General features: G+C 27.5%; 1 protein-coding gene across 4 annotated transcripts in view; it reads right to left on the reverse strand.

The window, feature by feature from the left end:
• LOC113549927 (fat-like cadherin-related tumor suppressor homolog) overlaps positions 1 to 23,183 on the reverse strand; it is a 142,200-nt gene that overhangs the window by 19,964 nt on the left and 99,053 nt on the right. For all 4 annotated transcript variants that reach the window (XM_026951455.1, XM_026951454.1, XM_026951452.1 and 1 more), the window contains 7 exons: positions 17,616 to 17,722; positions 12,437 to 12,641; positions 6,933 to 6,994; positions 5,992 to 6,261; positions 5,286 to 5,441; positions 1,904 to 2,117; positions 314 to 692 (listed from right to left, as the gene is read on the reverse strand). In XM_026951455.1, coding sequence (XP_026807256.1) covers positions 314 to 692; positions 1,904 to 2,117; positions 5,286 to 5,441; positions 5,992 to 6,261; positions 6,933 to 6,994; positions 12,437 to 12,641; positions 17,616 to 17,722 — 1,393 coding nt within the window. The remainder of the gene's footprint in view (positions 1 to 313; positions 693 to 1,903; positions 2,118 to 5,285; positions 5,442 to 5,991; positions 6,262 to 6,932; positions 6,995 to 12,436; positions 12,642 to 17,615; positions 17,723 to 23,183) is intronic.

Below are 23,183 nucleotides of genomic sequence, written 5' to 3' on the forward strand. Positions count from 1 at the left end.
GTATGAGATAGAACTTTACACTTACAGGTGACATATTAAGTTATTTAATGATACATTTCTATTTTATTTGAATGTTACTCAATATAGAGGACAATTTTAGATTTATATAGTAGTTTCATTACGGAAACACTACCAAAAAGTCGTAAAAAAAATATATATTACACATTTACATTGATATTTGTGATTTACATTTAAGTAATTTCATTGCATTCAGAAAATATGAATCATAGAAGTTAAAAATTATAATCAAATTTCATTTAAATTAGTTTCATATTGACTAATAGTAATAAAACACGCGTGTGTATAATATTACCTGTCTAATGGTTGTTGTACCGACACGACTCCAGACTGATAGTCGACTGCAAATGATTTTTCCGAGTTGACGTGCTGAGCGCTATGTATGCCGTACAATAGCTTCAGGTCCTGGTCGTCGTCGGTGGCCATCAGCCGTACGACAGGAGAGCCGATTTCCGCGTTTTCCGTCACGTTTACCTCGTACAGGTCCTGCGAGAACTTCGGCCTGTACTCGTTGATGTCTTTGACGCTGACAAACAGCTGTGTGGCCGTCGTGTACACGCCATCCGTCACAGAAATAGTCAGGTTATACTCCTTCTGCTTCTCCCAATCGAGCTGCCGGGCCAGCAACACGTTGCCGTCGTCCTCGATCATGAAATCCGAATTTGGGTCACCGTCTTTGAAACGAATATGCATTATTATATATAAATAATTATATAACGCTGTATGATAATATGATGTATTTGATGCTGTACACTGTGAAATTTTTTTTTGCGCTTAAAAGTAAATCAGACCTATATAAATTGTTTTTTGCATATTCATGTGCAAACCTCTATATATATGTATACGTCAACTACGAATCGACTGCAAAACAATAATACTGAATACTGACGTACATCGGATACTGTACTGTAATTAATATGATATTGTTTTACTCGTATTCGTGAGATAATGTTTTAAACAGATGTATGCACATTCAATGTGTTTATGATTAATATAAAAACTTTATTTGGTCCGCGCATGTATTGGGTATTTTTTTTTTTATTTTAGTCAGATAAAAAAATATTCTTTAAAGCCATAGTAATAGAATTTTATAAATTCAAAAGTACGTGGCTACTACCTATAGTATTTTAGAAAACATTGCAAAACTTTTAACTGCGAAAAAGAAATTTAAAGTAATCTTTTTGGAAATAATTAAATAAGTCTTTAATACGGTAAATGATAATACATAAAAATGTGTATACAAATAATTTCGTAATAGTATAGAAAAACATTTTGTAGCCTTTGTATCTGAAATTTATGAATTAAATGAAGAATTGCACTAAAGTGCTTATAACAATGAAGACATTTCACAAAGAATTTAAAATACGAACATTAATAAGCATTTTATTGTTGTTTAGATTTGAGATGAAAAAATAAATAGAATTTTGCTATTGGAAATGGACGTAAAAGACAATAAAGACATAAAAAATGGTTTCGTTTGTATTTACTTATCAAAATCATAAATATAGATAGTGCTTTATACTTGAACGCGTAATTGTGTTACTGGGTGTTTTGAAGTTGGTATTTCCAAAACATTTTCTAGGGTTTTTTATTGTAATAGAAAGTTATACAAAAGAAGTTTGGATGATTAAGTTGTTTTAGAAATAATAGTACGATAAATGAAATGGTTCAAGTCCTTTCATCAAATTACACATTTCGGGTATTTTGTAATTTTGTGTTACCCTTAAAATGTCTGACATATTATTATATTTATTTTAAACTTGTTAATCGTTATAGTTGAAGTCATTACGTAAATATCAACGAACATTTACAACTTAATAGAAGACGTTGACGGCAAGGAACTCGGAGAGATAAAGTATCGATTAAATGATGATGGTGAACTTACTTTCGATCCGGTACCAAAGGTAATCTTGGTCTTTGTCCACAGCATTGATAAGTGCCACTATGTAACCGACAGTATCGCTTTCTGTAATGTCTACTTTTTGATTTGGATTTTGGATTTCGGGCACGTGTTTAGAGTTCTCGGGTATTTTTAGCACTTCAACGATTACTTTCGCTACGGCACTCATGTTTGGAGATCCATTGTCGGTGGCTCTTACCTAAATCACGAAAAAATTGTTAATCTGATACAGGTAGTATTATATTTGTTAAGCGATTCGTATTTGAGGTCATTTCGGTTATCAATTTTTTTTTTCAGTGAAACATGACGACCCCCTCGTTAGCACTAATGAGATGTTATAGAAAATAAATAATATGTATCCTATATATTCCTATATATTTATACGGGTTACGCGTTCATTAACAATATACGAGTCGATTTCTGTGGTTTAAGCAAAAGGGTATATTCGTGTATATATTATGTATACGTATTTAATATGTGTACGCACGTTATCCACGCGGTTGACTTATTATAATAAACGAAACCATCCAATTATAAAAATATAAAAATAATAAAAATAAAACCGATTGTTTTTATCAAAGAGAAGATAATTTTTTTTAGTAATCTTGTTGAGAAAAAAATATTTTCATCATAAAAAGTGGGACAGTTTTTTGAGTACCTACTTGTATAGGAATTACAATTTAACGAATCTGTTATAACAATATAATATTATAAATAACATTATGCATATTAATACTTTTTAACAGGAATATTTATATACGAGACAAAATATACCATAAAGGTTATACCTGTACAATACGTATACATATTTGATATTGTTTAGAATATTCACATGAAACTTTGTCACGATTCGTTCAAAATTGAAAAAGTTATAAACAAACAACTAATTGTACGTAACTTTAAGGACTAAATTTCCCGAGCTTTTAATATATTTATATTAACTCAGATTTGATTTTAAGCTTAATGTAGAAATATTAATCTGGCAAGTATACACAAATACACAATACACACATATATATACACACAGGTCAAACAAAAATAAACGCAAGAAGTTATTATTATAAAAGTAATGAAATATATTGTTAATAAATAATATTTATTAAATAGTAATTCATTTTTCACATTAATACTTGAATGCATTATTATTATAAATCATAAATTATTAAATAGTAATTAGTTTTTCACATTAATACTTGAATGTATTATTATTATAAATCATAATTTATTTTATTTTGCTTAGCAAATATTCATGTAAAAAAATATTAAATATAATACAGTACATTATACACTAAATAAATCCAATAACTAGTATATACAAGTTAGTATAGGCTATATAGCCTATAAATTGATATATTTTGTTGTTCATAATAATTCAAAATATATTTAAGACTTTCTAAAAATAAAAAAAATAAAAACGTCCGAATGACGAAGATTAAAAACAAAATCTACAAGGACTGCGCGGAAGCTAAACGATTTTCATGATTTAAACCGTATACAGTAATGTTAAGTGGAATGAATCCAAGATACGGATGAGTTTAGATGTTCGATCCGGAGTAAATAATGATGGTTCGAACGCGTATATGTGTCAAACAAAAAAAAGTTCTTTTTTCTACCGAGGAAAAATGTGTTTGGCTTTATACATAGAGATTCCGCATGAAAATAAATTGGATTTTGATGTTTTCATACCAACGAAGACGACCACGACAACGAATATATATGCATGAAACGAATAATGGTGTAATAAACCAAATGGCATTATAATCAGAATAGTATTAAAGATATACGCCCTCTGGTATGCATTGGTAAGTAAATTAGCATTAGAACGGAAAATGCGGTTTGAGTGAATATATAAATGTATATAAGTATATATTATAAGTCATCTTTTGCTGGTATATCCAAAATGGAATAATTAATTGGGTTGTCACTTATTACGAAAAAAAAAATAATTTCGAAAAAGAAGAAAAATTAACCAATTTTAAACAATAGTTAGTGTACAATTTTATAAAAGTTAATATATACTGGTATAAACTGGGTGATTCATTAAGCATGATCACCTCCATTTTTATTCTTTGATAATGGATTTGATAAAATTCAGGATTTCGAAACTTTAAAATATACTCAAGCTAAGTACTATTTTTTAAATTATTTAGATTTTTAATGATATTCAAGAATTGTTATGTGACTTTAAAAAAAAAAAATGATTTTCATTTGAAAGAAAGATGTATTTTACTTTACTTATAAATAGGATGTATTTCTAAGTATAATATATTTTTTTTCAAGTTTGTATATCATTTATGGAGTGTCCTAACCTCGGTCCTAACGTTACCAACTGTTTTTTTTTTTTAATTATACGTAATTTTTTCTAGTAAATTGTTTATCAAATTACTTTTTTGAAAATGTAGATGATCTAAAATTCAAATGAGTTGTTTTTAAAAGTATTTAATATTATAGTGTATTAATTTAATACTAAATAAAGAAAATAAATTTATGATAATGAGTTTGGAAGATAGTGGTTTGAAGACTTTATTAACTAACTAAAAAAAAAAAAAAATTATATTAAGTAATCATATTAGAGCTCTACTTATTACATCATAATAGTAAAATATTACAATTTAAGTGCATTAAATCTGAAATGAAACGTCGTAAGCTTCTTACAAACATTTTATATTCGATTAATAATAGCTCGTTGAAAGTATATAAACCCTATTATTTTTCTATTTTCATCGTAGAACACGAAATACTATTGGACGGAACAAGTTGTGTGTAAAATGTGAAATGATAAAAAATAAAATAAAATATAACAAAGGACAAAATAATTTCTATTAGTGTATGTATTTTATTTATCTATTTTAAAGATAAAAAAAATTATGTTGTTTGACTTTCTCATAATATATCTACACTAGTTTATAAAATGTTATTGATTTTATTCAATATTGTTAAATGTAATAATGATATCTTGTGCCGTCGTAAAATTAATTATAACACGAATTCATGAAATTACATTACGGGTGTTTAAAATGGCAGATATGATAATTACTTCGAACTGCAGTAATATATTTTAATGCCATAAACTATTTAAATTATATATTTGTAAAAAAAAATAAAATAAAATACCGATAATATTTTATGTTAAATTAAAATGGAACAATTATAGTATAATTCTATATTATATACTGTGATCTGCGGTTGAATAATAAATAACAGTCATTACAAAATGACTTAGTTATACACGTTTTTTATGCGCAGAATTCAAATAAGTCAAACGCAGTAAGTACAGATTAATTTCCAATTACATACATACACCAAATGGTTCAATTATTAAAATATAAATTATTATAAGTAACAGTTTCAAATAATTTTTACTCACGTAGAATGAAAAGTCTTGGTTGCCTCGAAACGAGTGGTCTGAATATATTACACCGGTGTCGGAATCCACAGAAAATATATCATCGTATCCTTGTGCGGCTTTCATAGTGTACGTTAATCGAGCATTATCTCCAGAATCCTTGTCGCTGGCCACGATCTATAAACGCACATAGGTATACACAAAAAAAATCAAGGAAACTATTGCACGCAGCATTACTGTAGATTTATACGTATTCTTTATATTATAGCGATGCATGGATAACTTAATGATATCTGTTCCAGTATTGGGTCATATTGTTTAAAAAGTTTCTATACATATCTAGGTAAAGTGATAAATGAAAAATGGAAAGGGAGAGCAAAAACTTATTTTGGCAATCACTAGATAGTTTCTAAAATGACTTCTAAAAGTTCGTTTACCCATCTCTTAAAAAAAAAAAAAAAAACAATCAATAATACCACGTACAATATACAGAGTGTTTTTTTTGTCGACGTAAGAAATTTATTTACTTAGCTCATCCTGAAAAAAATTAAATAAACGACTTTTTTTTTTTTTTTACTTATTCGAAAAATTTTTTTATCAAACAAAACTAGATTGATTTACAATTCATACATTTTTTGATGTGTCAAACCATCAAAAAAACAGCAATAGTATAACATATAACACAATGAAATAGTAAGTTTAAACGTATTATATTTATTATACCGACCCTGAACAATGCCGGTCCTGCGATGTCACTGGGTCCGAAACACGTCCATGGTTTTTTATCCAGCAGTTCGTCGATCTCAGCCGTTTCCGCAGTGACCGCGGATGTACTGTTCTCCTGGACCAACGGTTCTTGTACAGGCTGCGTTTCGGGGATCTTAAACCGGTACGCCTTTTTCAACATTTCAGGGGCGTTGTCGTTTACATCCTCGACCGCGATCACCACGCTAGTCGTGGACGAGAGAACTGGCACGCCGTCATCGATGACAGTTATCTGTTGTAACGAATACAGTCGTCAATAATAATGATATTATAATAATTCTATGAAATCAAAATATGTCATCGACAGATTTGAAGAAACAACGATATTTTATGCTTTGTGCACGTATAGAACCGCTGACCACGGAAAGCGTAAGTAATACGATTATAAAGCAGTTTTACACGAGTTAAGTAATTGGTTTAGAGGATTTTAAATTTATAACAATGTATTTTTTTTTGTGAATTGAAAAAAACTTTTCTTAAAAATAATTAAAACTGTGAATTAAAATATTTTTGGTAAAAAGTGTAAAAATCTAAATAAGACGAGAGGAGATGATGGTGTTATAAAAATAATAATAACGTGGTTTTAGAAAGGACCTGCTGCGCGTTGTTAACGTTGAATTTCGTTGCACGAAACTGCCATAATTTTACAGGTATTTGGAAGTAGAGAAAGAGCTTGTTTAGTTGTTATAAGAATGAAAATATTATTACCTAAGACAAATACATCCATTAACGGCATTAACTCAGACATATCTAGTAATAATTACATTGCAGATGCAGTAGGTACCTATTCGGTATTTTACTCGTAATGTTAACACTACCGAGGAATCGTGTTTTCGTTTGTTTTATGATTATTTAACTAGTTATAAATTATACATGATAATTATAAACATAATATATTAGTACCTCTAGTATGTGTTCTGATTCAGTCTCTCTGTCGAGTTTCCGTCCAGTAGTGGTTATGAGACCTGAAAAGAAAAAGTAGAAATTTATTATATCGCTAGTTAATTTTTCAAAAATGATAACAATTGTATTTTAAATTCTATGCACAGCCCTATCCATTTTCCTATCATATCATCGTCAGAACTTTAACGGATGCGAATGACGGGTAAATATTATGTATATATATATATATATATAAACATGTACCAGTCGCGCGTTAGTTCGAATACAATAGGCATCAGCTCTCCTGCTTAAAACTGCGTGATATTACGATGTCCTTTTGTGCTTTTCTAAATCGTAGACGTTATAATTATATCCTTTTCCTTATCCGCACATGACGTATCCCGTTTATTATTTTACCAGCGAGACAAAAATTAGAATTAGTAAACATTTAGTAATTATTTACCGTCGACCAATTATTGTTTAAGTACTTGTCACATATAATAATATAATACGCGTATAGATTATATGTTGGATATTGCGTGTTATGTGTTATACGCCAGTATAATATAGTTAAATTGGTATTTTTATTTTTCAAGTTATGCTTTTTATGAATTTAAATCTGAAGGGATGTTACGCGTCAATTAAAGTTTGAAGAGTGTTTACATAAATAACAATGATAATTCACTATTTTATTTGTGGAATATTTTTGTCTATTTACTCCATAATAAAATAAGTCATATTAATAATACAAGTCATAATAATAACGAAACTTCAATACTAAACTTTATACGAGTCATCGATTTTTTTCCTGCGTAATATGGGTATTACTGCGCAGTCATCGTTTTATGAATGAATAATAGATTAATTGTGGCAAAGCGGTTGCTTTCTAGATATTATAAAAGCTTTATTTCTACTGGAAATGCCAATAAATTATTAACACCGTTAATTAATGTGTATCGAGATCGCTGGAGCTAACTTATCGGCCGAGCGATCGTAAAATATATCAGTGTCTTCTCAAGTTAATATACAAGTATTAAAGCCCTACGATACCCTAAAGACTGTGTGCGTATACATGTATATAATATATACATAAATATACCTAATTGTACATACATAATCGATGGTGCGTTTGCATACCATTATTTTGCCAATGTCCAGAGGATAATTTGAATTATGGTAATTGCCGTAATGGTTGTGCTTAAGTTTAAAATAATCGAGTTTAGACGATCATGTTTTGGATTATGTGCAACAATGAATTCAAATTGTTTCAAAATCAATACACAAACATATATAATATCTGTATGAGTATACATAGACATACATATTGTATAGGGTAGGTAGTCTATCAAACTCTTGCAGTGGAGTTTAATTCGAGAAACTTAGGTTTAAGTATAACTTCGGCTGGATAATAGTATTTTGTTTAATAATTTAAACTTGTTCAAATAGTCATCAAGGAACATTCATTTTGTACAAAATGTTAAAAAAAAATTTACATAATTTAGGAGAGAATACGCTTAATCGTTATTTTTAAAAACGCACAATACATAATTATAATCTATGTGTTATAATATGTGCATAATATGTAGGAGAGTTGGAGAAAAAATACAGGTACACACACACAATGTCAGTGAATTCATTTCATAAAATTTTTCATCATTTGATAGTAAGTTTTTATGTGATATTTTTTTTTATAATAACTCAATAACATATTTTTTAAATTCATTTATTTGTTTGTTAAGTGTTACAGACAATTGTTAAATCGGAAGCGAACTAAAATAAAATGGAATCTCTTTATCCCCATGCAACAACGATAAATGGTTGGAAAAAGGAATACAATTTGACAGGTGATCATTTACAGAGACTACCTATTATGTTTTCCAGTCAGGTTTTTAAATAGATTAACAAATGTATTATTAGACGTTATGTTATTATAATCCATACATCCGACACACATGAATAAAATTTATTATATTATAATTGTAGATATGCGTACTAATCTAGATTATAACAATAACGGGTGTAAAAAAAATATGACAGATAATCATAAAAAGGGACCAAATTGCGAATAACGATAATTTATTTTGTTCAGGAATATAAAAAATTATAAACAAATATACGTTAATACAATATTTCGAATTGAAATACGCAAGAGATCTACCTACCTACCTACCCAATGTATTTATAAATGTAAAAAATTATAAATTAGTTAAAAAATAAAATAAAACTATCGAATGCAAACAGATAAAAAAATACGTCATAGTACGTTACCTTTTATAGATAACACATTAGAGATTAAATATTGTTCAATTTATTTATTTTTTACGTGCATCACCACATTATGTATAATATGTGAATGAGATTTGTGATGATAATCCTGTCAACCATTTCCGAATCAAGGGGTGAAAAATGTGTACAAATGTCGATACATTGTCGCTTTTACTGATGCAGTTTTAAATATTATAATGCAATTTTTTAAAGGCATTCGCTTTATCATTCAGTCATTATATTTTGAGGGATTTTTTTTAATTTAAAAAAGTTATAACAAACTTCACTGAAAAAAAAAATGTTTAAGCTTATTTTTGGTCTTAAATAGTAATATTTATGTATAATATTTGTGCTGGTCATTTTTTTTATATAAAACTATTAAAAAAGAGGGTATTTCTCTGCTGTATCTACATTAGGTGACGAGAAGGTTATACTATTATGGGTGAGTTAAATTTCAACTTAATGCCTCTATTAGTAAGTATATTTCATGAATGTTTTTTGATATAGTTATTTATAGCCATTTATTTTAAATATTACGGTAAGTTAATTTGATTTTTTTTTTAAATATTACATTTATTATATATTAGGTATTATAGTATTTAATTATTATATAATAATATATAAAACATTTTATATGAGTATCAACTTATATAAATTAAAATTTAATAAAATATTTCTGTAAATATCGTATAATAGTAAAAAGAATTCCCTAGTATAAATAGATAATAATATCTTAAAAAATAAAATAAAAGATGTCATGCATATTGCATATAGTAAAATTCATAGTTATAGTAATAAAATATAATGTATGTAAAAATGTTGAGTTCCTACAAATAATATTTTTAAATTATACCAAAATAACATCGTTATTGATGATTCAATATTGTATAATATTATTTTTGTCTAAATTTTATCATAACATATTTATAAAAATAATTGCCTTTACCTATTTATTTAATACATTATATAGTTTTAGAATGAACACTTATGAAGAATCTTAAATTACATTTTCAAAACTAATAGATATAAAAGAAAAATATATAGGATTTTCGTTAAAATTTTAACTTTTTATACACTTATAAAAAATGTTCGTGTCTATGCATTTTCGATATTCTTTATTTGAGAAATTAACAACCTATGAGAAAAACAACCTAGAAGCTTTGTATAAAATTTTCCAAAATTTTTACTAATCGAATATTTTTAATCGATGTTTCTAGAAATAAAACTAAAGTATTGATAATTTATCACACCTATAAATAGTTCAAAAAAAGTTGGAATATTTTGAAAATCTTATCGTATATAAAAATGGTAATATAAAAATTTAAAGTATCTACGTGCGGTTATTTGTTTTTGAGTTGCACTAAAAAAACCATAATCGATTTTGTCGAAAATTGAATTTGCGTAAAGATTTTCATTTTTCCTTAATTTCCTTTATTTTTTGTTTTTTCCTAATAATAAAAAAAGTAGAATATAGAAATTTTTAATTTTTACCATTACATAAGGTGCAATCTAGATCAAATTTGCTATAAAAAATCGAAGCATTTTTACTGACCCAAAATAGATGATAGATAGAAAAAATAATACATCATTGTAAAATCAATACATTTATCACTCCGCTCAGCATCTAAAAATGACCCAATAGTCTAAATTATTTATTATTACCATTTAGAAATTTAAAAATGTAGATAAAAAAAGTGTTTGAATGAGATACTACATCGAGAATACCTATACTATTATTCTGCTCATTTAAATTTTAAATTTTAAATACTTATAAATTACAAACTATCGATTGAATATTTTAAACTTAAGAATCAATATTTTGGAAAAATATTCTGTTAGAAAATTAATTTGCTAAAACGTAGTGTTTCGAATGCTTTAATAAAAAAATTGAGTAGAATATTGTTTTTAAAAACACGAGAATTTACTGATAAAGTGAATGCCCTATGTTTAAAAAAGAATCACCTTTTATTTTATGTATTATATTAAAATATATATATATACCTTCTAGAAGTGACCGGTATATATAATGCATATACAGTATACATATAGGATAAAAAAGAGGCGTGGGACGTGACCGCTTATTGTGTCTGTGATAGTGAGTAGGGGCGAGGGAGGTAGTAAACGAACTTGAGCGGATAACTATTATACTGTAGTATGTGTTTTACTCGCTGTAAAATTCGTACGTCTGCACCATCATATATATATGTATGTGTGTGTGTGTGTACATATTATTATACTCATGTATAGTTTAATCAAAAACTTTTTCGGGAAATATACCACAACCCCATTGCTTAATACACGCAACGCTCCTCCTTGGAAAATTGAACGAGCGAATAACTGCTATACGAATCGACGGTGGATATGTATACCTATTGTGTGTGTATATATATGATATGTGCGAGAGGGCGTTTGACGTTTTACCACGACAATATTATAATATACATGGTATAACGCGCGGATAAACATTAAAATCATACCTACGATGATAATCAAAAAATAAGAAAATCGAATTTAACGACATTTCATATTACCTGTTTATAAATAATATGCCCTATACGTATAATAAGTGAATATGTCTTTGACGCATTTGCTTGTATAATAAAATTTAAGCGCCACAATGTATTTTAGCTGGTTATGGTGGACACCTGGGCCTGTAGCATGGACTATATTATACAGCGTAAATTATACTCATATCTATCTTTCTTTCTCTTTCTATACATGTATATAATATATACGAACAACGAATGCACGGATGGATTTTAAATTGTGTCCGTTAAACGCGTTGGGCGATGCCGACAACGTTGGACGTCGCAAGGGTGGGTTTTGAATTATTTATATTTACCGACAGTTAACGGGAAACCTTATAGGAAACGTCATGTTTTAAATCTGAAAGCCGAATTGAAGAAAAAGATAGATAGAGCGAAAGAGGGTGATAGTGTGAGAAAGAGACGGCGAGAGCACAAAATTATACGGGGTCAAGAGTCGAGTATTGTGCAGTCGGCTAAAAATGAATGTATGAACGAGTATTTCGCAAACAGATCGATCACTGGAGATGATCAAACAACAGATGATGGAAGTATATGCTATCCATATTGTAGGTTTTTATTTATATATGAATTATTCCCTCTTAGGTTATTTCAAATTAATGTTATTTCATCGTTTTATTCAACCTATACATAATATACATAATAAAAAAATTACTCTCCTTTTAGCACTATCTTATATACATAATATATTTATTGATTATTATTAAAACTGACCAGTGTTTGAAGAAATTGTGAACAGTGATTGTGGATTTCCGGTGGTGATTTTGTACGTGATTCTTGTATCGGAAATATCAGCATCCTCGGCTTCCAACTGTATGATCGGAGTGTTTGACGGAGCATCTTCCTTCACTCGCGGATAATACACCGGTGCTTTGGTCAAAGGAACATTATCGTTAATGTTCTTCACTTCCACATACACCTATGAATAATACATTAACAAATTGTTTAATTACTATTTGTGTGACGTACGTGTAATTGTAATGGGTTGAATGAGCGGAAACCAATAATATCAATAATAAGCTATCACAGTAACAATAGCAGAATTATATAATTTCCGACGACGGCATCACCGTCTTAATTCACATTTAAACGACTTATGGATAGACGGAAATGTGATGTGTTACGTATGCATGTAAATATCCTCGTACATATTATAGTGCACACGTAGACAGATTGTGTGTACCCAAACAATATTATCTGTACTGCCACCTCTTCCCTGTATGGGTAAAGAGAGAATGTTATTTATAAGACTTTTTTTAGTTCATAACAGTATAGCGATACTTTAACGACAAAGAAAAAGAAATAAAAAAAAATGATTTTGATAACTGAATACAAAATAAATTAACGATTAAAGTTGTTAACAACAACAAAAGTTTTAATACATAGTCAAGATGAAATTATATTAGTGGTGCACGCAATTTTTTTTTTTTTTTACAAATGAGACTTTTTATATTGCGTAATATGTTGGAATATAAAGTTTTGTATAAATACGATAACTTTACTAATTATAAAAAAAAAAATCACCGTTTAAATTAATAGGTGTGTTTTAATAATGTACTAAATTTTTTTAACTGAGCCCACTAAAAATAAATTTATCAATGTATTATTTATGAATTTACTCGTATAATTTGTTTTATTACTTAAGTTTAGGTACGTTATTATCTTTACCAATATATTTTATAATATTCACGCATGCAATACACTCAAAATTACTGTAATCATTATAGTGCAAAGTGTATAATGACTACAAGACATCAAAATTTAATACATTGTAATAATCAACAACTCTAAACTATGAACCTTATTATAAGCAATTCGTGCCTATAGGTAATCATATTGTACGTAAATATGCATACATTGAATTTCTGTGCGCTCATCATTTCAAAAGTTTAAAAGTTTGAATATATTTTCTTAAAATATTTGTTAATGCTAAGAAAGACAACTTGGTTATAAAACTTTTACCTCCTTCTATTAATTTTAAACTGAGTAATTGTAATACTCTATTATTAAATAATACCAAAAATCTACAAAATATTGACTTTATTTAGTAAATATTTATTTATACCAGTAGTCTACCCCTGCAATTTTGTCACCATCAATGTCATACTAAAACTGTAATCTTGATGTAGTGTATATATTTTCCTTTTAAATGTAATTTATCGGTAAGTTAAATTAGCTTAATAATAACTGATAAAATAATTTTTTGAAGTATTATCTTATGTTATTCTTACATATAAATATACTTTCAATATCTTATTAAATTGAAAAAAAAATATATTCCTTTTGTTAAATATCTCAATAGATAATAAATATTAGATTTTAACACCAAAGGTAAGATATAATTCGAAAACTGATAATTTTCATAGTTTATTTCCGATAAGGGACAAAGAATCTTAAAAAAGTAGTAAATTTATATATTTAATGGTGAATGATGGGTTGAAAAATTAATAAATGTATAATAAATTAAATTATTTTAAATTGGTTTGACATTTATGTTTTAAATAGAATAATACCTCTACCATTATTAAATGTACACGTGAAATTAATAAAATAACATTGCCGATTGATAAATAATATATATATATGTATTTATAATTTACGGCAAGTGGGAAAAAAATTACGATTACCGCAGCTAGATGATTTGTACAGAAGGTAAAGCCGTTAGATGATGAAAAAAGTTATGATTTAAATTATGGACCAGTAAAGCTCAAAAGCGAGATAGTGTCAAAGATGAAGAGGAAATGAATAGTTCTAGAACGGGTGGTGGCTATGTAATGAAATATAAAACAGCTAGGGATGTTCGGAAGAATTGATTTCGATGGTGAACGACCAAAATGTGGTTAGTGAAGTGAAAAAAAAAAATAATAATTCTACGTATTTGCTTTGTACATTACAATATATTTTGATTTTTGAAATTCAAATGAGTATTGTTAAGATATTCTAAATGACTAGATTTTTCAAAAGTCAAAGGAAATCGATTGATATACCTATTATATATACATCAAGTTGAATTCAAGTTATATTTTGAGAAGTACAAATTTGAAAGCCTATTTAAATCACTTAATTATACTTGCAGAAAAATGTCCTTATTATAATATATAATTAGAATAAAGATTAAAATCAATATGTTTTTTTCTTTGAAAGTACCTATAATTATATCCATAGTTTATGATTCCTGTCTTGTGATATGAAATAATATATAATAATTAAAGTACTTATAGATTCTGAGCAGAGCGATGAATGTATGCGTTTTATAAGTATCTATTTGTTTTTTGTGTGACGCACTTTTAAAGCAGTATATAATAAGTTTAAATTTTCAATTTTAAGAGTGATTTCTGGTAGCAGATTGGATCTAATTGTCAAATGTATACAGCGGAATCACTCTAATTTACAATAGGTTTCGAGTGTACCTCGTTCATGAATCACTTTAATAGATGTGTTTAAATTTGAACTTAATGATAAATAATTAGCAAACATTTTACTAGTCTTAACACCACGATTTATTTTTATTTTTGAAACACTATTAATTAATATATTATAATTAGTGTGGATTTGTATTGTATAGGTCTACATGGCAAAATAAAATTAGACAGTTGTATAGGAATAACAACTCTGAACGGAGATAGAACTCTTGCTGTTTTTTTAGTATAATTCTTTATTAGCAATACAGCATTGGTTGAATGTATTTTTATCGAATACTTCACATTTATTTATTATTATTATAGTACCTATAATTTATAACATAATATATTATTGTTATTAACATTGTAGGTAATTTAGATTTACCATAAAATAATGAGAATAGGACTATGGTATAAATAGTATATAGCTTAAAATTAAATATTTTGTGTATAATATATATATATATATATATATATATATATATATATATATATACGTACAAGTTCAAAGTACCTTCGATTAATATTTTGAATTACAACAATATAATTGAATAAAATCGTTATTCTTTGTTTAAATATCCAATTTAATCAATATTTAAACTCAATAGTGTCTATAAAAAAAAAAAAAAAGAAATGTTCGTGTTTATCAAAAACTAGGTATTTATGATAAACCTATATAATATTTTCAAGTCTACACTAAGAATAAAGAACGACATTTTTAAGTACAGAATAATTTACAAATTGTATCAATATTTCAACTGAAATGATCCAAATCTAAACATTTTAATAAAAACTTGAAAAAAAAAATACTAAAAAAAAATTTAAAATAGAAAATGTCATAAATATTTTTGAAAATTAAATCATACATAAAAAATACTAATATTAAGTAAATCTATGTTAACTTGATTTTTGAATTATAATAAAATAATCGAACTCGTTGAAAATTGTTTTACATTAACATTATGGAAAGATTTTCCCAATTAATGAAGTATTAAGTAATTTTTACTATTGACCTTTCTCAGATCTGATTCGATCCAAATTGTTACCACAAAAGATATTGAAGTTAAAGATTGGATTAGTTTTATAGCGCCAAAATGTGATATAATAATAGTATTTCTCCAATAAAAACAATAACATATTCTAGTTAGAAAATATTATTCCACTTTAAATACTGATTTCTTAATCAAAAAAAAACTTCATAAAGCGCTTTAGAATTTATCTAAATGTATCTAATTAAATATTATGAATATAAATTAAGATTATAGTTATATTATACTTTAAATTTTACCTCGGTTGAAAGCTGGGTAAAAAAATAAAAACAATTGAAAATAATTCTTTTTATGTACTACAAAAATGAATATAGTACGATAAAATGTATTGATATATTGATTTTAAATATAAAAGGTATGCTATTATATGGGAGAAGCTATTCGTGTGCACTTTTTTAATAATGTTTTGTAAGTGTTTCGGATTTGCGTTTGCCAACACATTATTTTCTTTATATATTTTGGTATTCATTTTAAATAAATTATTTTTTTCTTTCTTTTCTTTAAGAAAAAATAAACAAATTCATCGTTTTTCATGCCCAAAATTAGTAATATTGATTTTATACAATTAGAAAAAAAAATGTACAAAAGTTCGTGTATTTATTCTATATATATATATAAGAATCAGCTTTTTGTATTCCTTTATATTTCCGAGTTTATTATAAACAAAAACCTACCCGTATTTGCGACTGTTTAAAGGAATCGAATCGATTGAACCGACATTTTATAAAAGAGGAATTTAGTACGTTTTCTCTTCAACATTTTAATATCACACTAACCGATTGAGCGTTAACAAAGTCACAAAGAATTTGTAATTCGTCTGCGTCGAGCATGGCACACACACTGCAGTGGATAGGATAATAATACGAATATATATATAGGTACGTAAATAGCAGCCAAAGAACCCAAAGAAAAAAAGTATATAAAAATAAACCATATTTCCGAATATCATGTACATTAAATGCATACTTGTGAGATCGAATCGTATAAATACAATAAAATCGGAATCGTATGTAGGGGAATGAAAGACGAATATGTAGCGAGACATATTATTGTTCGAACACTCAATATAGTCAATTCGAAAAGCTGAAACTATGTGTGAGTATAAACCAGACGACCGCGGAAAAACTATAACGCGCCAGAATCGACTGGTTTTTCGAAAATCGTATACTGTATAACGGTAGTGTTTTCCGGTTGTCATATAATATCGTAAAAAATTAATGCCAAACGGTACGTTATCCGCGAAATCTAGTCCATAAATGTTTCAAACGTTCAATATTTATATACGCGCATTATATACACATACAACGGAATATATATATATATATATACATCACGGACCCCAAATTCTCTTTCGCCGACACTCGATTTACACATTCGTCCAGTCATGCCGCCGGTCGCATAAATAATTGATGCAAATTAGCGTTATAATAGCATCGTACGTACCTCGAGCCGAGAGTGCAGGGGAACGGTGGCGTGGTCAAAAGCCATCACAGTCAACCAATACGACGATTTGGTCTCCACGTCCAGCACTACCATAGTCCTGATGTTGCCTGTGAAAACAATAATACAAATACAATTATTAATACATTAAATAAGCTATATTATTATCGTGGCGGCATAGAATAAAATCGCATAATAATAAACAGTGTTATGCTGCTCGCATGTGTGTGTGTGTGTGTGTGATTATTAATGTTTGTTAGAATGACGTTGGTGGTAAAAAAGTACACAGATTAGTTAAAAAATGTATACCGTTTACGTATTCATAACCAAATATCGCCGTATTGCAGCATATAATGCGGCGCAGAATACGATTCCCGCGCGTATTTGAAATTGAATATTACACATCCACGTGTCAATATAATAATATATACAGAGTATATATATATATTTTTTTTTGTTTTTGTTTTTCACAACAATAGCTTTTGACACGAGTAAATAATAAATATAAATATATACGTTTGTGCTTCTTCTCCTTTATTTATTTTTTTGCTATATGCATTTGGTGTTGTATAATTGAATTACTATAATAAGGCATTTATTTTGAAATGTATAAAGGGATATATTACTGTTAGACAGCTTGTCTGGACGAAAAGGAAATATTTGCGCCATAATGAACGCTGACAGAAAACCGGTATACGGTTTGAAATTTGATCAAAAACACAACTATTTTGCTACCCGACTTAGAGTTGTCTCGATAGGATATGATATTTTATAAAACGTAATTCCGGGAACATATACCGATTAAATTTATTTTGTCTTCAGTATATCATAATAATATATATATCGTATTTAATACATGATTTTGATTGATTAGCAAACGAATGAGCTGTAGTCTGTATATTATATGTAAATTTTAGATTGAATTACGGATTGTGTTTATGATAAAGAATATCAAATTAATGATATATTTAGTCGTCCGGAAAGGATACATAGTGCGTTATCGAATAATTTCGTCTGTGATGAATGACTAAGAAATGGACTTGCGAGAACTATGTTTCAAAGAAAGACGTTGCATTATATATTATATCCTATGGTAGCAGACTTTCTGAAAATTCTCCTGAAAAATGTCCGAATACAATACATTTTGCTTTTCGGTCGTATTATTATTATTATTTCCGAACGAACGTGCAAACATCATCGACTTCGACGTTTTGAAATAGTACACACCATATTATATGAATATTGCTGTGAAACTGTATATATGACGCCGTTTAAGTCTATATATATACATTAATATATCGACGAAACAGCATTATCGTTTGGTTTCGAGGGTATTTTAAACGACGTTCATATTTTTGTCTAACTTAACCCAACCTAATTTAACCTAACAACCGTAAAGAAGACACTACAAATATGACTGTACAAACATTATATGAGTCTGGTAATTATTATAAACGATTTCAGGTAAAAATTTCTCTTTGGAACATTATACAAAAAAATGAGTAAGAAATATTAATCGGATTAATTTAGATTTAGATTTTATTTTTAGATTCATGGACTACCTATATGATTTACAGGAAATGACAAAAAAGTCATTTTTTTTCTCAAATTATTACATAATATATACTAATGTAGTTTTATTATATTTTAAATTCATAGTAATAAATTGGTAATATTTTAACAAGGCTTGTGAAAATCAATTGTCCTTTAGACTGTACGTGACACAGCTACACGGACTTCCGAATTTGACTATAGATAATTTGTCTTAACGTATAAATGGTATAACTGGCGACTAGAAATTCAACTCGCGAACCAATTCGCACGTAAAGTCACTGTGATAATATATATTAAAACGATTATTATGCAATCATCATTATTATGTATTGTTATTTCTATGCCTCATCAAGATCGACGGATGAGTGGCGGTGTAAAAGTTTATGACGTAAAATTCCGGAGGTAGGTCGAGCAGATTTATTCTCTTGATTGAAGAAATCCTTCAGATCCCAATACTCGAGCATAAGATCACAACTATACTATATATTTTATGCCACTACAATCGTCAAGGCCACTATATCCATACAATAAATAATCGATTACTACGAGGTCTAAACGCGTATTTATTTTAGCGCCATTAACGCCGTCGGACGTCGTCGTTGTTTGTCGTTAATCAACATAATAATTTATGAGTTATGATACCAATACACACTTACAGGTTTGTTATATAGATTCAGTTAATTTTTTTTCGTCCGTCCCACAGGCAAACATATATTATATATACATGATATAAGGTAATTAAAAATTCCACTTGTGCGACTGATACACTCCTACACGGATCCAGTGATTATTAACCGAACGAGACTCTACAAGCGAGTGTTCAATAATATGATGATAAAATATAGATCACCTGAAATAACTTTTGTGTCAGCCGATTACTTATTGTTTATTAAATCGGAACAAACAATTGAACAGCGTGCTTTGTTTAAGTTGTTAGAAGCCTATTTAAATATTAAACGATAGAAAATTCATGTTTACGTTACTCGATAGTTTAAGAGTTTGAAAAACATGCAGTCTTGAATATTATATATATATATATATATATATATATATATATATATATATATATGCAGTACAATATAAATATAGTATATATCTATTACCTACACAATAAACGATGTTTATTAAATGTATGTAAACATTTTATGACTTTACAGAAAAATTATTCAATTATGCAGAAATGGTTAAATATATGTAATATAAACAAAATTTTAACCAATTTGAAAATGTATAAACGTCAGTTAATTTGCAACTCAGGCGTATTCGATTCAATACTGAATACGTTATATGCATGTTATGATACTAAATTTGTGACTCAGAAGTAATTTACAATAATTATACTATTTCAATGACTTGTCACAGTACAATTTTCTATTGAAATAATTTGCAAACAATTAAATCAGTGAATGCTGTGAAGGGTATCATACTCGTTTTAAATAAAGTCCTTTTTAAAATTAACAAGTATTGTTTGTTGTTTTAGAATTTTCCAAATACAAGTAAATTTTTTTAAGTACTATAAATGCGATGCGAATTTCTGAATGAATATATTTACGAAGTATAGATCTTAAAAAATGTTCTTTAGATCTATCTATACACTGTCATTTTTGAAAATAATTATACATCTTATTAAAAAGCAGTCTTAACCGATTTGATTGGTTCCGCACGGTAATTTATTTTAAGCACTTAGATCTTTTGTAATCAATATTTGATCTATCACGAAACATGCAATAAAATCTAATATGACGGACAACTTTGAGAAATAATTTGGTTGTCATAATACTATAGCGTGCGTGACTAGTACGTTTTTAGCTAGTATACAAAAATAAAAAAAAATCTGTATAAGTTTAATGTATTTCGTTGAGCCCTCGTAATCGAAACTTAAGACCAAACCAAACGCAATTTTAAATAAATTGAGTGTTATGTAATAAATATAAAAAGAGAAAAATCAACTTTTATAAAATATTATTGATCCAATGATTTCTGACGTATAATAAGCTATTTTTTTAATTTTTAATTTAAAATTTGATAAGTTTTTACTATTTACCTAAAAATGGATTACATATGATGTTAATAGTTTATTACATTGCAGCTGGCTTAAATTCGGTATATACGAGTATTATACAAAAATTGAACTGTAATAGCTGTACATTAAAAAATCTATGCATATATAGTTGCTCAGTGTTTTAAACGGAAACGACCACGTTGTCATTATACTATTACACTAAATTCGTCACAATAAGTAGACAGTTGAAAATCGCGTATGACGAGTAAATCGCGGGAATATACGCATACAATTAACAATGATTTTTGGTATTTAAGAAGAATGCACCCGAAATTTAATCTAAGGTCATGATGATACGTATTAAACGTATCATTATAAAATAATATAATATTATGCTTACAATATAGAGATTGAAAAGTTTACGGTTTACCTTGTAATATCATATCAGAAAAATGGAATTTTATACAACTATATATTATAAAAATGGCAGCCGTTTTCAATTCGATTTTATTCTGTCGACTTTTATTTATCTCTCCGATTCAAAATGGAAGCGCTCATTTCCCATATCTTTAAATGTGAAATATTTTTCTTTGAATACCTTTATGAAAACGCAGGTACGTTAAAAAAAAGACGAATATGGTAATATACACGGGGAATCATTGAAACATATTTAATTTGTTTTTATTTTTTATTAAAGTGTAAACACATATAATATGTTTTGTGCTAATTACAATAAGATCTCTAGCTGATATAACTGTATTGCTGAAATAAATACCAATACATTTATATTAGTCTTAACATGATTTTTAAACTATAAAATAGTTTTGTTCCCATGTGTTTTGAGTAGAATTGTATTACATTTATATATATTATATAAACATACGTTTATTTTGTTTCAATTCATTGAAACTATTTCTAAAAGTTTATACTCAAGTAAGTGCTCAGTGAAAATGATTGTTCTTTATGATTATTATTTTTCTTAATTATAATGAAATAACCAAAAAATAGATGTCGTTGAAAACAGCTAGGTGATGAAACTATATACAGTTTTTTTTTTGTTATTTTCTTGAAAACTACTTAGAAGTTTCCAAAATTGACCTCTTTAAAGTACCATCCGTGTCCAATCACCAATCTATTTGAAACTTTGGCACATTATTTTGACACGGAAAATATATACACATAACTGAAACAAACATGCCGTTGTCAGACCAACGAACATTTTATTCAGTACTTTATGAAACAATATATTATGTTGAACTAATATAGTACCTAAATTTTTTTATTTTTAAGGAATCAAATCATATAGGTATATAAAAATAAGCTAAGGACAATACATTATTTTTGTATATAAACTGAAGTTATTTAGTTGGTTTAATAAAATTAAAACTTGAGTATATATACTGTCTATTTCAATAAAATAAATTTAATATAAATTTATATATACATTATACGATAATTTATAATTTATAAATACTAACCGGTGATATTTAAAAGCGGTTCAGTTAAGGAATTATAATGTATTTATATTGTGTATAAGTATGTCCAACCTTTGAATTATAGCTGCATCATATAAGACCCCTACACAGCAGGAGATTGTATTCAGTTAGAATATGTTCAACGACTCGACGTAAAATGAACATTTTTATGATTCATACTTGATTCATAATAAATATTCTCCAAATTTCTCTAATTTCATAGTTCTTTAGCGTTCTAAGTCCTATTTAACATTCCTATACGAACCTGATATTTATACAAAATATTATCTGAATTGTAATACATTTTTGTGTTTTGTATTAAATATGTTTAATAAAATTTAAATATATTTTATTCTCCATGTACAGATGTAAAGATTCATTCAATCCGTTCAGAGTTTTAATCTTTGTACTGCAGCTGCAGCCTTAACAGAGATTTAAATTGACTCATATACCTTGAATATTTCCAACCCAAAGAAGTGTTTCAAATTTTATATTTTCTTCATGAAATTATATTTACTTTATCCTACTGCAAAAATCATT

This window comes from Rhopalosiphum maidis, chromosome 4 (assembly GCF_003676215.2).
Source record: "Rhopalosiphum maidis isolate BTI-1 chromosome 4, ASM367621v3, whole genome shotgun sequence".
NCBI classification, from domain to species: Eukaryota; Metazoa; Arthropoda; class Insecta; order Hemiptera; family Aphididae; genus Rhopalosiphum; species Rhopalosiphum maidis.